At 35.9% G+C, this 15,567-nt stretch overlaps 1 protein-coding gene across 1 annotated transcript; it reads right to left on the reverse strand.

Moving 5' to 3' along the window:
- Window positions 1-93: 93 nt before the first annotated feature.
- lman1 (lectin, mannose-binding, 1) lies at window positions 94-10,344 on the reverse strand. The gene is made up of 13 exons (XM_032570592.1): window positions 10,078-10,344; window positions 8,747-8,901; window positions 6,989-7,096; window positions 6,598-6,659; window positions 6,167-6,266; window positions 5,935-6,058; window positions 5,610-5,668; window positions 5,358-5,490; window positions 5,039-5,226; window positions 4,558-4,634; window positions 985-1,147; window positions 707-831; window positions 94-626 (listed from the first exon to the last, which is right to left on the reverse strand). The coding sequence occupies exons 1-13, from the start codon at window positions 10,274-10,276 to the stop codon at window positions 590-592; spliced, it is 1,530 nt and encodes a 509-aa protein (XP_032426483.1). The 5' UTR covers window positions 10,277-10,344; the 3' UTR covers window positions 94-589.
- Between the last annotated feature and the right edge of the window lie 5,223 nt (window positions 10,345-15,567).

A 15,567-nucleotide genomic window follows, 5' to 3' on the forward strand; every position in this document is an offset into this window, starting at 1 on the left:
ACCTCTCTTGTATGACTGAACTCATTAGAGCATTATTTAGTGTAGATTAGTCATGTTCAAATTGGCATTTTATAAAGAAAAAGACACAGTGGCTGGTTTTTAACGGTTTATGTAAATTGTTCAGGCAGATTCAGATATTTTTTTTTAAAGTTAACCAGAAGAGAAAAACTGAAATGGATCCTTGATGTATGGGTCACAAAAAATCTGTAGCATTTTATACAAAAATACACACAATGTACACTTTTAGACACAGGTTGTCTTTTCTCTCTTTTTTTTAAACTGTTGGTTAAATTTTATGAAGTGAGCCCAAGGCAGACCCCAGAATTCAGAAAAACAAAATTGAAAGCTCTGACTGAACAGAAATACTGAAAGGACCATGTTGCATCATGCTGAAAAGTCTCACACTGTCACTCACACACAATTGGCTGGTCAAATTAAAAATGTTCTAATAATTAAAACAAAGTCTTATTCCACAAAAGCAGTTTCCACATACAATAACTTACAATCTGAAAATGATTGAACAAAAAAAAAAAAAAAAAAAAAATCTGACATTTACTCGTGCATACTGTTGTTCTAGAAACCAACGTCATCAAAAGAACTTCTTGGCTGCTGCTTCCTGCTGACTTCTGCAATTAGGACAGAAACAAATGGGTGTTTTTAAAAGTCATACGGACATGTTTGACAAATCAATACCAGAGTTACTCACTTGTACATGATGTAGCAGAAGAATAAGATCGTCTGGATGACAACAAATATTGCAAAATGAACCGTGGATAAGCAGGAAGGCATGGGAGGCAGCTCAGGGCACTTTACAACCTTATCTCCTGGATTCTGCAAGTAAAAAAAGATGAATTTACTATGAAACTCTCATTACAAGCCATTTATATTATGAAATAAACTCAGTAATGTGCACACGCAACACAACCCTTACAGACTATTTCTTAACCCGGAGCTGCTTCAGAATTTCAAAGCCTTGAGAAATACCTGAACGTTACGCTGCACCAGGTGCTCCACGTCTCTTTTCACTGTGTGAAGATTCTCTTTGATGTCGTTGAAGTGTTGAATGGTCTCGTATGTCCCCACTCCGCCTGCATTACCCTGGTGCTGGACTGAACCGATCTGCTTCAGAGACTCATGGAAGGAGCCTCTGTAGACAAGGGAAAAAAAAGCGACAGACATATTATAGAGATGCTGAGCTGCTAGGTTAAGCCATCTAAGCGTCTCTTAAAGGACTGAAAGAGCCCAAGAAAAGGAGACTTGGTGAGATGTGAATATGCTGTGTGGTTTTGTTTAATTTCAGAAAAAAAACGTCTACAATTAATCCTTTAATCCCCATTCACTCCTTACATATTCTCAAAGTTCAAAAACAGAAAATTACCATCTGATAAAAGAGGTCATGATTGCCAAATTAATCCCCTCATAAAATATGTTCTTACAACAGATTACAAGCAAAGAGGGTTAAGAAACAGAGCAGAAACTATCTGGATTATCTCTAATGTATAACAGGCCAGCCATGATACTGGACATCAAATTAAAATGTGAATTTTTCAAGGCCAAAGCAAGAAAAATAAATATTTTATCAATTGTTTATTATTCACTAGATTGGCTTACAGTGAATTTTTTTTACAATTTAAAAAGTAGAATAAATTGTTAAAGAATATATGAAACAGTACTGGTCAAGGAAATTCTCAGTATTTCAATATTGCTTTAAATGAGGTTCTTATAATTGTTCATCTTAATGCAAAGTTGTCCACGGTTTAATAAGAAAATGGAAAAAATGCTTAAATTCCCACATTAGTTTTAACATAAATGTGTATAATGATAGGAAAAAAATACACCTGTAACTTAAAGGTTTTCTGACAAATTTTACATTTAGTTCTGCCAACGACAGCCTTTATATGATTCTTACCACCCATAATATGACACAGAACAATGATTATCAATGCATATAACCACAATTCCTCGCTGATTGAAAAAGAGGCTGTAAATCTGCACTTTCACATTCAATTTCCTCCGTATATCAAGTTTAAATAGAGTACAGCATTCTTAGAAAAAAATCTAAGCCTGGATCACATTTCTCGGCAAATTGTCGTTTCTTACACTTGATTACGAACATGGAGAAAGCAATAAGTTTCCCTTATCATCTTAAAACACGTCTAAGGCGATTACGAAGGAAAAAGTGCGTTGACAAATCAACAGAATTTCCAGCGGCGTAAGTAGGAAGGCCCTGGGGGAGGATTGCTGCGACAAAATCAATTTGAGGGGAAACCATGTTTTGCTTGTGTATGACAGATGTATTTAAAGACCACTAATCTGATAAGGACAAAACAGTGCTAAGATGTGGCCTTTTCTTGCTGAGCCACATGGCCGAGGTCTGAGACAGGGATGACATATAAACAAAATCTAATTTGTGTCACCATAAATGGGGAAAAAAAAAACACACTTAAGAAAGTAAATGAGCATTTATTAAACCCTGCATATAATCTTCATCTCCTACGACTGACCCATTTATGAGCAGAAAGCCCTCTTTGTGATCAGACTTCATCTCTAAATATACGAACTGTGTTTAAATGACAGAGCAGGATAAACTGAGAACTTAATCTACAAAGTAATACAGATCAGCCGCTCATATTAGCACATTAGAGGGGGGCAGCTGCAGCCTTTTGCCAGTGTCTGAACTTATTTATCCTAAAGAATACTAATACAGTCCCTCTGCTTAGGTTAAAATGGAAGGCTTGAAAATATTTAATGTTTGCTGTCTTATCTATTTGATACTGATTTATGTAAAAAGCATGTGAGGTCACATTTAGAACATAAATAAATCAGAGTCAAGCCGTGTGCAAGTTATTCAAGTTATTATTATATTGAGTTATTATTCATATAATAATTTTTTTTTCTGATTCATTCTTTATGCAGATAAAGATGAACAAAAAACACTTGGCGAGGTTTGCTCTTCACAAAGAAATGTCGTTTAACAATTCTTTATAAATGCCATTGTTATGTCAATCTTCATGATGCATAAAAAGATGGATACATTTTATACACTAACCCAAAAGTTGCTTTTATAAAATAGTTCATATCACGTCTAAAATAAAAGATAATACAAAAATGTAATTATAATAAAAAATAAACAGAAAGCACCACAATAAGATTTATTTTTCCTATCCTATATATTTATATCTGCATCTAAACGAATGGAAAATGGGAAGGGGTATGTTGGAATTTGTTGTATTATTAACTCAAGTTAAAAAGCAAAATAAAATGCAAAAGGGATACAAATAGTTTAATTTAACTTTTAAAAAATAAAATAATTATGGAAAATTTTACTAAAAATGTAGACTAGTCAGAATCTTTACCTCTTTCATCAACACTGTGAAAATTATGCTAACAAATAATAATGAAAACATACCATAAATTTCTCAGGCATAGTGGTTAAAAGCTTAAAAATTCAAGGTAATACAACCCACGATAGTTGAAACAAGTCATTTCTTTATAATCTGTGAAGCGGAAAGCAAAGCCATACATTATCTAACACTGGGATTGATAAGGTATATGCATACATTTTATTAATCTGCTGCAACAAAATCCTAACATCATCAGCTCATATGCTCTTAACAGCTAAAATGACTATGTGTATACTCAAGCAGTTTTACTTACTGTAAGAGCTGAAATCATCCCGTCTTTTTGAGGTTTTGCCATGATGGGCAGAATGATGAAATCTCTTAAGCTGTATTATCGTAGGATCAAATTCTGTATAGTTTCTTATTTTCAATTGGAAACCATTTCAGGTTAAAAAGCAATAATAAAAAAATAAGGAGATTACAGCTAAATATTACTACATCTATCATGTCGTAAATATTTTTATTTTAATCCAAGTAGTTTTTTTTTTAAATTTCAAATGCTGTAATTTAATTAGTCATATTACTTGCTAATCATTGATTAGTGATTAGCAAATCACTAATTATATATCTGAGCAAATAAAAATCATATGTGGCGTTCCTCAAGGCTCCACACTTGGGCCGCTTTAATTCAACTTAACAGCCAAATTTGGATTATACTACAACGTCTCTTACAATACAATAACATAAAACTTAATATTTCTGTCACCACTTGACACCACAGTCACTGAGGCGAAGGTGGTAGGAGTTCATCCTACACCTGGTGGGTTGCTGATTACAAAAAACAAACCAGCATTCATTCAATTCCTCCATAAAATGATATGAGTAATATATATAAAAAAGACATGAACATAAGTGGAAGATGTGTGATGATTATCCTCAATCTGCGAGTGGCAGCCAAGTGCATTGAGAGAGCAGCAGAGACTCATAAGGTGGTGGTGGAGAAGGATGGGCGACTGTGAAAGAAGCTGTTACAGCAGCTGGATTATCAGGCTGGCCAGCACCTGTGATTTTACAGCCATGCTGAGATTAAATATGATTTAGGAGATTTATCCAGCAGGATTTCCCTTGTTTTTCTTGGGTATCATGGATGTGTTTTTATTTTCGTTGCAAAAAACAACAACTTTTTAAGAATAAGTACTGTAGTGCTGGTGCTCACCTCAGTTCGTTCAGGTTTCTGAGAAGCTCCTGCTGCGTGGAGATAACGGAGCTGAGCTGTTGACTCGCAGAATCGAGCTGAGAGAGAAATACAGATTAATTCTCTGAGGGATAAATACTCTTGTATTGATGTTTGACAAAACAGTTGACTAAACATCATAGTGTTTACAGTGTAGCGCAAAATTATTCATGCCTCTGGCACATTTAGCTTTACAATTATTTTCATTCAACCAAGAAGTTTGTTTCAGATAGGAAATCAGAGATGCATTTCTCAAAAAAGAATAAAAAATTGTAAAACAAGTAAAATGATTTCTCTTTTTATTTCCACTTGAAAATAATTGAGACCCTTCTCAATAATAACGGAGCAATCATTAAGCGAATAAATTGAAAAACTCAGCAGTTTACCGTTAGCTGGCTTTTTCCAACCTAAACATACTGAAGTAAGTCAAATATATAGTTAATAACACAGAAAACTGGCTCACCTGTCCTGACCCGGTACTTGTCCCCTTCTTGGAAATCTCGTCTGTGATAACTGAAACATATCTACGCTGCTCATCCAGAATCATAGCGAGCTGCCGGTTGATCTGCTTAATTTCCAGATGGATCCGGTTCTGGCCCTCAAACACCTGACGAATCTCGCGGTCATTTACACTTTCGTACAAATCGTCGACTGAAACGCACACAGAAGACCAACAAGAGTCAAAGGTAAATCACTAAAGTTTTTCTACATGCACTGAGAACTCTATGCATGTTCTGGTTTTATATTTGAAATATAACTTTCAAATATGTTAGAAAACTAACTTGGCTCTCCTTGGACATTTGGGTGATCCTTTTGAAACTCTTCCTTCTTTTTATCAAGCTCTTGCTGAAAGTTCTGAAATTCCTCTTGGTACTTGTCTTTCTCCTCTTTAGGAATCTCAGAGTCAACGGAGGGCTTCAGTGAAAATCACATGCAAAAGGAAAACAAAAAGAAAAAAAGAAACAGTGGGATTGGTAATGTGGTAAATGACAACTGGAAAACAAGTAGTTAAAAATAAACAGAAATGGGATTACCGGTTGTTGGCCTGGTTCAGTGAGTCTGAATAACAAGAATGACAAAACATCGTGGTCGTCTGATGGAGGTAAAAAAATAATTAGGAAGATCACAATTATAATAAAGTACATATTTAGTGATATATATATATATATATAAACAAAAATTTTTGTAAATTAGCTGAAATCTTAATTTAAAGTACAGAAATAAAAAGAAACTGTTTAAAATAAGACTTGTGATAAACTGTAAAGTAAAGAAAAGGTTATATAAGCACAGCATATGATTTAAATAATAAAAAAAAAGGTACAGGTATTTCAGGCAGGGATTCAGGGAACAGAGTAGTACCTGCTAAACCACCAGTGGCGGCTGAGATGCCAAAGAAGCCTTCAGTCGGAATAACCATGTTTTCAACCTTTGTGCAGAACTCATAGTCCTCTTTGTCTGGAGTGAATCCATTGTTGATCAAAACCTAAGGAGGAAGATAAAAAAATATCAAGCAATTTGGTAGAAAATAAGTAATCTTTAATATTCAGACATTTACGGCTTTAAAATGTTTGATTCCTGTTCTTTCTCCTACCGTCAGGGTCTTCCTGTAGTACGTTATTTTGGCTCTGATCGGATACGGTTTGTTTCGGAAGTCTCTCAGACACGTTCCAAGGGCCTGTGTGGTGCCATCACTGAACGAAAACAAAATTTAAACAATTAAAACCCAAACACAGAAATGCTACACAAATGTTTTTTTTTTTTATGATTAGGAACAGTCCAATACAAACTTTATAAGATAAGTGACTAACATTAATGTTTTCGTAAACACTGTTGACTCCAAGACAAACTGGAATGGCACAGAAAAAGTGATTAAAAAGCTTTCACTTGCCCAAGGCAGATTAGAAAAGATAGAGGATTATTTACTTTCAAGCAAACATAATCATATTTTCTAATCTTCTTTAAGTTGCTGAATTTTGAGTTGGTGATGTCACCCGAGGGAAGCAAGAAGAAATGTTTACTTACTTTTGGTGGTCGTAAACAAGGTTGCCATTGTTCCCGACGACGAGTATGGCCGGGTTATTTTTCTAGGATTGCGAAGCAAAAATAGAGAAAACATGTTAATCCTTTTGTGATCTGATGAGCAAAAGTGGCTTAGTTTGTAGGTAATCTTATTTACAACATATAGTCTATACCTGCTCACTAACAATAAATATTTTTTTTTAAACTATTTTTCAAAGCAGTTTTACATTTTCTATAGACAAAGCCCCAAATTTAATTTATATATATATATATAAGGAATAATATCTCTTCTTTTACAGAGACAATTTGATCAACCTTATTCCACCTAAAAACAATCCTCACGTTTCACATGTTAATCGTGAATTATTATTGGAAGTATAAAGATGACATAAACCTTTCCATCGTTGTCAAACGAGTCAAAGAAGACTCCGATTCCGTTCCACGTGTCAGCAGCACCGTACACTGGGCCGTCGAGGCCTTGCTCGCTGGTGAACCACATTGCCTGTTGGAAGAAAAACAAAGTAAGAAGTTAAATTTGTAGTTATTTAATCTTGCTTAAGGCAAATCGACAACAGGAGCACTTTATTTAGACAAGTCCTTTGATTTGATGTCAACTGTGGGAACTTGTACAGATAAGTCTGTGCTCTTCCAAATCTTGTCTCAGTTCATAAACATAGACCTCAGATAATAACAGTCTAGTGACTGGGAAAAACAATCAAATGCATTATTTTTATCTTAAAGTTTTATTGAGACAGGTGATTCTGGCCAAGGTCTGACATTTTACATTAAAAACCTTATTGTTCTTCTGTAATGACTTGACCACCATATAAGTGAGCCTGGACACATGGAAATTAAAAAGTTTACATTTATTAGAGTCCACTGCAACATGAATATTAGGACAAAGATAAAGTTATGATATATAGTGTAAGTCTTGACTAATCAACTGTATTTGACACAGTTTGACCAAAATTAGACTGTAGAGACATCTAAAGGATGATTAGGTGAAACAGGATAAACTATTTATTCACCTTCCTAGTGAACAGCAGAAAGCACTTTGCATACACCAATTTAAAAATAGAGTATGCAGAGTATGTCTCAGCATTTCCTTCTAACTTACTGCTAGCTAGTGAAAATACTCTTTCTCAAAAATACTTTTGGGGAAAAACAAGTTCATCTTTGCTCCTCCATCAGCTGTGAGTTGTGCAGTTGAACAACGTCGGAACTAATTTATTTGTTCAAGTTGTTTCATGTAATAATTAAACACCATGACTCTTCCGTTTCTATGGGGAGGACACACCTTTGAAAACCAGAATCACAAGTTTAAAGCACATAACATAGCTGTTATGTGCTTTTCTAGCACCTAGAAACACGACAGTTTCTTACCCAACTGTCGTGTTGGGTAAGAAAACAAATGAATGCAGAAGGAAAAAAAAAACATGATGCTACTGCACATTGGAAAGGTTGGAGGCCACATCTAGAGACTCTTGGGTGACTTAATGAATCAGAGGTTTTTAGAAACATATTTAGCTAAAGAGCGATGATGAGTGAAATTGTCCATAGCACACATAATACACACACCTGCAGCATCTGCAGGTAAAGATAGCCAAGAACAACATTTTAATATCAATGCAGTAGCTTAAAATCATACTTAAAAACAAACGAAAATCCAAAATGTAACTAGAGCACATTTATGGTGCCACCCCTGGTGGTAATGCAATATTACAACATCCTCCTAGTGCATTCTAAAGGGGTACAGAGAGATGCAGTCTACTTCTTTTTCTGTCCTGGTTTCTGACTTCTACTCTCTACTCTTCAGGCTTTCTGTAGTTCTGGAAACTGAGCTCTTCATGGAAAAACATTGATTTTGTGTCTGGTGAAACATCTTTGTTGCTGAAGTGATATGACAACCCATTTTAAGTTGACCAGATTTTTATTTACACTGCCTGGAACAGGAAGTCTGGTTTGAGATGACTAATTTTTTTACACTTCCAGTAACTCACTGATCTTTTGAATCAAATTCTGATTAATTAAGATTATTGTTTAGGACTTTGCACCATAAAAGATGCATTCCAACCTGGAAAAAGAAAATCACCACAATCTTCCCACGGAATAAACTCGGCTGCCTTGTCTGCAAAGAATTAAAACTGCTTACCAAACCATCCGCTCCCATCCTGCCTCTTCCCGATACTCTGAAGGTCACCTCAGCCTCCCAGTTCTCAAAGTTGACTTTATTTTTTGTCCACACAGAGCCCCTTTGACTCCTGAGGGACGGGGTAATGCGCACCTGGTCTGCACTTGGAATAGCATCTGAAATTACAACAAGAGAAAGTGAGTGTTGAAATGTAGATAATGTGCTTTGTAAGTAACAGTTTTGCAAGCAGTGGTGTACCACAAGGCTCACAACTGGGGTTCCTCCTAATCATAATCCACCCTCACCCATATGGCAATGTTTTCAGAAAATATTGTATTAATTTCCATTGTGATACCCAGATTTATTTTTTCATGAATACAAAAATTCTACACTCCGAATTTCCATCTCTTCTTTATTACTGTAATTATTTTTTTTACTTCACAAACTCCTTATAAACTTCAACTGATCCCAAGCAATACTGGCTATATCTCCAGGTTCCCTTCATGCAGTATATCACCCCTATCCTTAAAACCTTGGACACTGATACAGCAAAGTCTCTACCTACAGTCAAGTCACATCTAAAAACTTGTCTAATACATACATCAGCATTACAAGTGTTTCAATCTAAAAATTGAATTTTGACCCGTCTACCTCATGTTAGAGGGTGAATCTTCTGCAGTTCTGTTTGCAAACCAGCTTGTGTCATTTGTCACTGAGACTCGACCCTTGGAGTGAGGACACAAGTTGAGTTTGTGCTTTGCAAATGTTACAGACATTTTTTACAACTGAAAAGATGATGTAAGACTAAGAGGATGAATCGATAAGGCATTATTATTTAAAAGTCTAGCTTTATACAAAATTGACTTGTAGTCTTTAGAATCTAAATAGTAAATGTAATGTTTTAAACTAAAATGATGACAATACGTTCATTTATGTTTTTACCCTTAAGCAGAGCTGGCTTATTGGAAAGGAAGTGTGACCCCCTGCAGTTCATTTCAGCAACTGGACAACTCAGTGTGTTGCTATTTTCCCAGACAGGAAAGGAAAACAGCAGCTTTTCCTGTCTGCAGACGCTGTGGCATCAGCCAGGTCCTTTGACAAATATTAAACATTTACCAGCGATTCATCGGGGTTACGGATAGGAAGCTAGTCTGCTATGGATTCATTCAAGCATTTTTTATTTTTTGGTGCAGGTTGAGAGCAAAGCAGCATCGCCTTGAACACCGCGAGCGGAAACCGATGCAAGCAAGACAAGTCTCGGTTGCCATCCTTTCCTTGCCAGGGTCCACTCTTAAAGAAATATTCTCCTTATCAGTTTGTTCTGTGATGTTGACAGCTGGATACAAACTTACTTCCACTGTGAATCCAAAACGGGATACCGCCGTCGGACTGAGACAGGTGCGGTCCTTTGAAGCTGTACTTGTACTCAAAGCGGCGGTGAGGAGGCTCCTCCGGAGTCGAACCTTCTACAGCAACGTTTGTGAGATTGCGGTGAAACACTAACGCTGCGAGAAAACTTAATGTGAACACTCGAGCGTTGGACACCGCCATGTTTCTGTCTCACTGCTGACGTAGCGCTCAGTCAGACAGCATGACGGGATGCCTGTAAGGCCAACAGGGCGTTTTCTCATTGGTCGGTTTTCGGCTCCTTTTTTCTCATTTCTTCTCCCTCCTTCCAGTCTCGTTCTCTCAGCGGTGGGAATTCAATTCTCTTTTCTGAGATTCAAATCATTTGGCTCAGTTTTAGCAACAAAAAAAAAAAAAAAAAAAAGAGAACCGGTGTTCCGACTGTCGGTCAGTGCTTCGAGTCTAAAACTTCTACCGTCATGTTTACCAACCGAAAACTAATATAAGTTTATTCATAAGTTGCTTATTTAAAAATGTACAATAAAGTTTTGGTAAAATAAATTTTTCTTTGTCCTTGATTATTTTTTCTGCAAATATGAGTCAACAGATTTTAATTAAATGTCCAGCTTAAATTTTATTTAAATGTAAATCGTGAACTTCTTGTCGTTTTGATGTTTCTGTACTAAATAAAGTTTATTTATTGGTCAGAATCCCGAGCTGCGCAGATCATTACCAACTTCAACTGTGATCTCTACAGAAACAGAGACACTCGGCCTTCAGCAAAACCACCAGTGAGATCCACGTTTCTGTCGAAAAATCTTACAGTTTCAGCCATATTTATTATCTTTCAAGTCCCTTACTTAACTATGAACCATTTACATAAAAAAATTGTAAAATTACAAAATAAAAACAGAATTTTCCTCCACTTTTCAATCTTCTCTAATGTGTTTTGAAAAAAAAATACTTAAAATAGCAGTTATGCTGAACTGATAATATGCAGTGGTTTCATAAAACAACACAGTGATCAAATTATGTATTAACATGTAAGACAAAAGTTCATTTTGGCTTCACCACCTAGGAACTTTCTGTCAGCTGTGGGCTGTTATCCTGAATTATGTCACAGCGTCATGGCAGCACAGTACTTAACATTCATGGAGGGGAAAAAAATCATAGCAGTCTCAGTCCATTGAACAACACAGAATATAAGTAAGCAAAGAGCTTATTTATTATATTTTTATACCATCATAAGCCACAAATAGTGTTAAACGTACATTTTCTGTGTGTAACTTGTTTCACATATTGTCTACATTATACTAAAACAATATTGGGTTTAAGTCTCTTTCATGCTCAGTCTTTAGTGTAAGACCGTTCAGGACGCCCCCTTGTGGATTTGAATAATTCCTTCACTCCTTTCAGAGCCTGAGATTTATTGCTGGTGTGTTTTTCAGAGAAGAAAACATTTCAAACGCATTACTTCAGAGCACAGTAAACTATCATGTAACAGAAGTATGTTTTCTGATTGCTGGTTCAATACAAACACAAGTTTCAGACAAAATAGGAAGATTTCTGAATTAAAAGCTCCCGTTCCATCAATTTACAATTTACATACAGTACATATTCTGTCAAATATTTCATGAAGTAGTAAAACTTCAAAAAACATATGTGGCTAAAACAGGATAAAACTGAACCAATTATCCAGTCTTTTACTTTTAGGTATACAGGCTACCAGTCTTGATTAAAGGAGTAAACAACACATCTCAGGTTTTCAGAGAGTTTGTTACAGAGCTAATGGCATTCAAAGTCTATGTGGAGCGTCGGACGTGTTAGACGTGTTATATGTGTTGGACGCACTCGACGCGCCTCCACATATACACTTTGAATGTAAACCAGATGCGCCTGACACTCAAAACGAGTTTGGTGTGAATGCACCATAAAGAGCAGTGAACCTTAATGGTGTCTCCACTTGTTTAGTTCTAGTCCAGGGTACTCTGAATAAAAAGATATGTATTGTAGGGGTGACTACATGGCTACTCCCTGACCTTAAAACAAAGGTCAAGGTACAATATAGTAACCACAGTATATTGTACAGTGTACCAGCACACAATACAGTAAGATACTGGGAAATAAATCATACAAAGTATTGATAAAATCCTTTACTCACTGCTAATTACTGTTAGCAAAATATAAAAAATATTATTAAACACAGAAACAAAAGCTTTCTGTTCTCAACTGTTTTCATCCACTCGAGTGAACAAATTCATTGAAGCAGTTTGATTGCAACTAGCACTTCCCTTGCATGGCAGGTTTTGCTAAGACAGGGCTGCATTCTGAAACTATGTTAGCGATGAAACACACCAATGAAACACTCCACACCGTGGAGAACACTCTCCTTCATGTTTTGGATGTTTCAACATAATCGACTCAAACGTGGAAGTCGTTTGTTCCTCTTGAAACTGGCACCTTGTCATGGGGATGTTTGCAGGATAGTTTGCTTTGTAAAGGTAAAGGGTAGAAATCTTTGCTTTCTCACTTCAGCAAGATTAAAAGTCCCATGTGGCTAATTAATGCATGTTTTTAATGAGGCTGCAATTCTGGGTCTCAAAATGATGTTATGTTGAAAGAAAGGAAGAAATTTATAGTTTTATTGATTACCAAAACGGGGCTGTGCAACAGAAGGACAAAGAAAATTATATATCAGTAGGAGCTATGAAACTAATTAGTAACATAAAGCTTAATCTATTGTTGATTTTCTGGAATTCCCTCATGATCAGAATTATGCAGACAGGATCCAAAATTTACGTACAGTTGTCTAATAGTATGTCACAGAGAAAACCTTACATTTCTTGAGGCAGGAATTAACATTAGCCTGTTAATTCCTGCACCATTAACAGGCTTATGGAATAATTCTGGTAGTCTATCTTACCACTCTTCTTTGGCACAATCGGTGAAATATATTTAAATTGGAATTATTTCTTCCACATAAGCTTTGTTCACAAATATTTTACAAGAGTTCAGGTCGGGGCTTTGAAGACCAGAAGCTTAAGGTTAACTTGCTTACTCAATTATAGAACAAGGTTTGATGCTTATTGTTACTTTTAAACCTTATTTGTTGAGTTGAGACAAAATTAGAAAAATAGGAAGTACTCTTTTCTTCTTTATAATCCAAAACCACGGTGAGCAATGTACCAAGAAAACTACTCCCAGCAAGATACTATTACCATGCTTGACTGCTACCAGTTGTATTCATCAGCTCAAAAGCCATGACTCCTACATACTCCCCACAGAAGGCCTTTGGTTTGACCATGAGTAACTCCAAATCTTGCTTAACGTGGAAGGTATCAATTTTAAACAAGGAGCTTGTTTCTCATTCCAGAGTCTTTCACTCTGTGGTAATCTAAAATTGGCAGTATAATTGATAGTAACACCAGTATTTCAGCATTTTCTTCCTTTTAAACAACCCAAACATTTTTTTTCCCGGACAGTTTGGGGGAGATAATTGAACCCTTCACATACGTTGGTGTTCCAAAATGCTAATGATTATAAATACATACAACTAGTTTTAGAGTGAACAAAGGAGGATAATAGTGAGCTGCCAAAATAGCCTAGACCTTAAATTGGAAATTGAGAATATGCACACTAAGTTTAAATGTTATTGTAGGTAACTGTGTTTCGATTAGCAATGCTTTATTTATAACCTGTGAGCCAAATTATCAAAATCAACTTGGCATTTTCTGGAGAACAGGTTGAATCTTCTCACCTGGAGTTTGCAACAGGAGATTATAAGGTTGGTACATAAATAAATAAATAAATAAAGGCCTGAGTTGCATTTAATTTCAAAAGGCATTTCTCTGAGAATTTCTATGTTATGCCTTTAAATAATTGTAAATGTTTAGTAAAACAATATGACACAATTTCTGTATCTAAAAAGTGCATTTTTCTAAAATTGTTGGAACATAAAAAATCAATCTCTGTAAAGTAATATTGTAAATGCAGGATAATCTGATAAAGCTAGCATATAGGTGGGTAGCAATTTATTGTCTGTGTTGCAACGTATTAAACTAATTAAGTAAAAAGTTAATAACTTATTCCATGACACATTTGTCATGTATGCAGACGTGGATTCATAACGTCCAAAAAGTCCTATTTTTCTCTGAGATTTTGTAATGTTCAGCCTGGGGATAATTAAACTTGTTCCTTTTGCATATTGGCTAAGTTTTGTGTCTTGTGCAGGCGTGCTCCTCCTTTTTATCCTTGTTCACGCTTAGTTAACATGATGATTAAAATCCCACAGTGTCAAAAAACATGGCAACATTTTTATAGGAAATTTCTTTAAACCAGACAGAGAACAGCCCTCTCTGATCTGTGACTCCACACTATTTAGAGTTGCAACAGCAGAGTTATGGTCCTCTCTAAGTTGTACTTCCTCATTGGAACAGCAGGGAGTAGCTGATCAGTTCCTGAGGGAACAGGTGCAGCAGAGAGGTGTAAAAACAGTGGGGATGAACCCAAAATGTAAATGGCAGCTTTCTGTTGTTTAGAAGCTCAGAAAGTGTCTGATCCAGCATGAAACAGTTGGAATATTTTTCTTAGATTGGTCACTTGTGATAATAAAAAAAGAAGGGCCAATAACAAATTGACAGTTTTCTGTTTTTGGAAGATTATCAAACAGCAAATTAAATTAGGAGAACTTTAATAATCTTAGATATACTCACACTGAGCCGGGTACTGCTGGGGGTTTATTTCTGTCAAGAAGGGGATGATTTTCTCCTTTGAGATGAGAGATAGCAGTAAAGTCAACACCTCAATACTATCCATCAGTCTTCCTCAGATTTAGCGTGGTTAACCATTTGAAATTACAGGGTCAACTGACTTTTGTAATTCTCTACTGAGTAGTAACGTGCTAGACTGTGTACTTGATTTTTTGACCTGGCTATATTAGAATGAATTGGATCGATTTGAATTGAACCTGTTCATCTTGCAAAGTACCTTGAAATTAGATTTGCTATAATTTGATGCTGGTTCAAATAGTAGCGAGTCCATCTTTCTCTTTGCCTGTAGTGCCAGTGCTGTCAGCCACTTAAAGTTCAGTGAAAGATTACACAGTTGGTCGCCTGGCTGCAAGAGCTTTCACTGCAGTCTGAATGCCACAGTGTGAAATGGAGAAAATACAATTATGTGCTTCTCATTTTCCATCGACTACAACCAGCTTCCTCCTGCTTCATCTCCAGGAGAGACCCATTGATTACGGGTTCAGGAAAAAAACCCAAAAGTAAACGAGCTGCTGTGACACTAATCTGGTAATTTGGACTCCTCTGGCAAATGGTCAGTAAATGCCAAAGACACGTTAAGTCTAAATGAGTAAAGATTTAACCAGACGTTTTTTCCAACAATAAACTTTGATGATTTCCATGAACAAACAAAACAGTTTGATTGCGTTAAATGTGACCTTTCATAATTGTTTGCAGTAGTTTAAGGGAGCACAGAGATTAGAAGCC

The sequence above is a fragment of the Xiphophorus hellerii genome, chromosome 8 (assembly GCF_003331165.1).
Source record: "Xiphophorus hellerii strain 12219 chromosome 8, Xiphophorus_hellerii-4.1, whole genome shotgun sequence".
NCBI classification, from domain to species: Eukaryota; Metazoa; Chordata; class Actinopteri; order Cyprinodontiformes; family Poeciliidae; genus Xiphophorus; species Xiphophorus hellerii.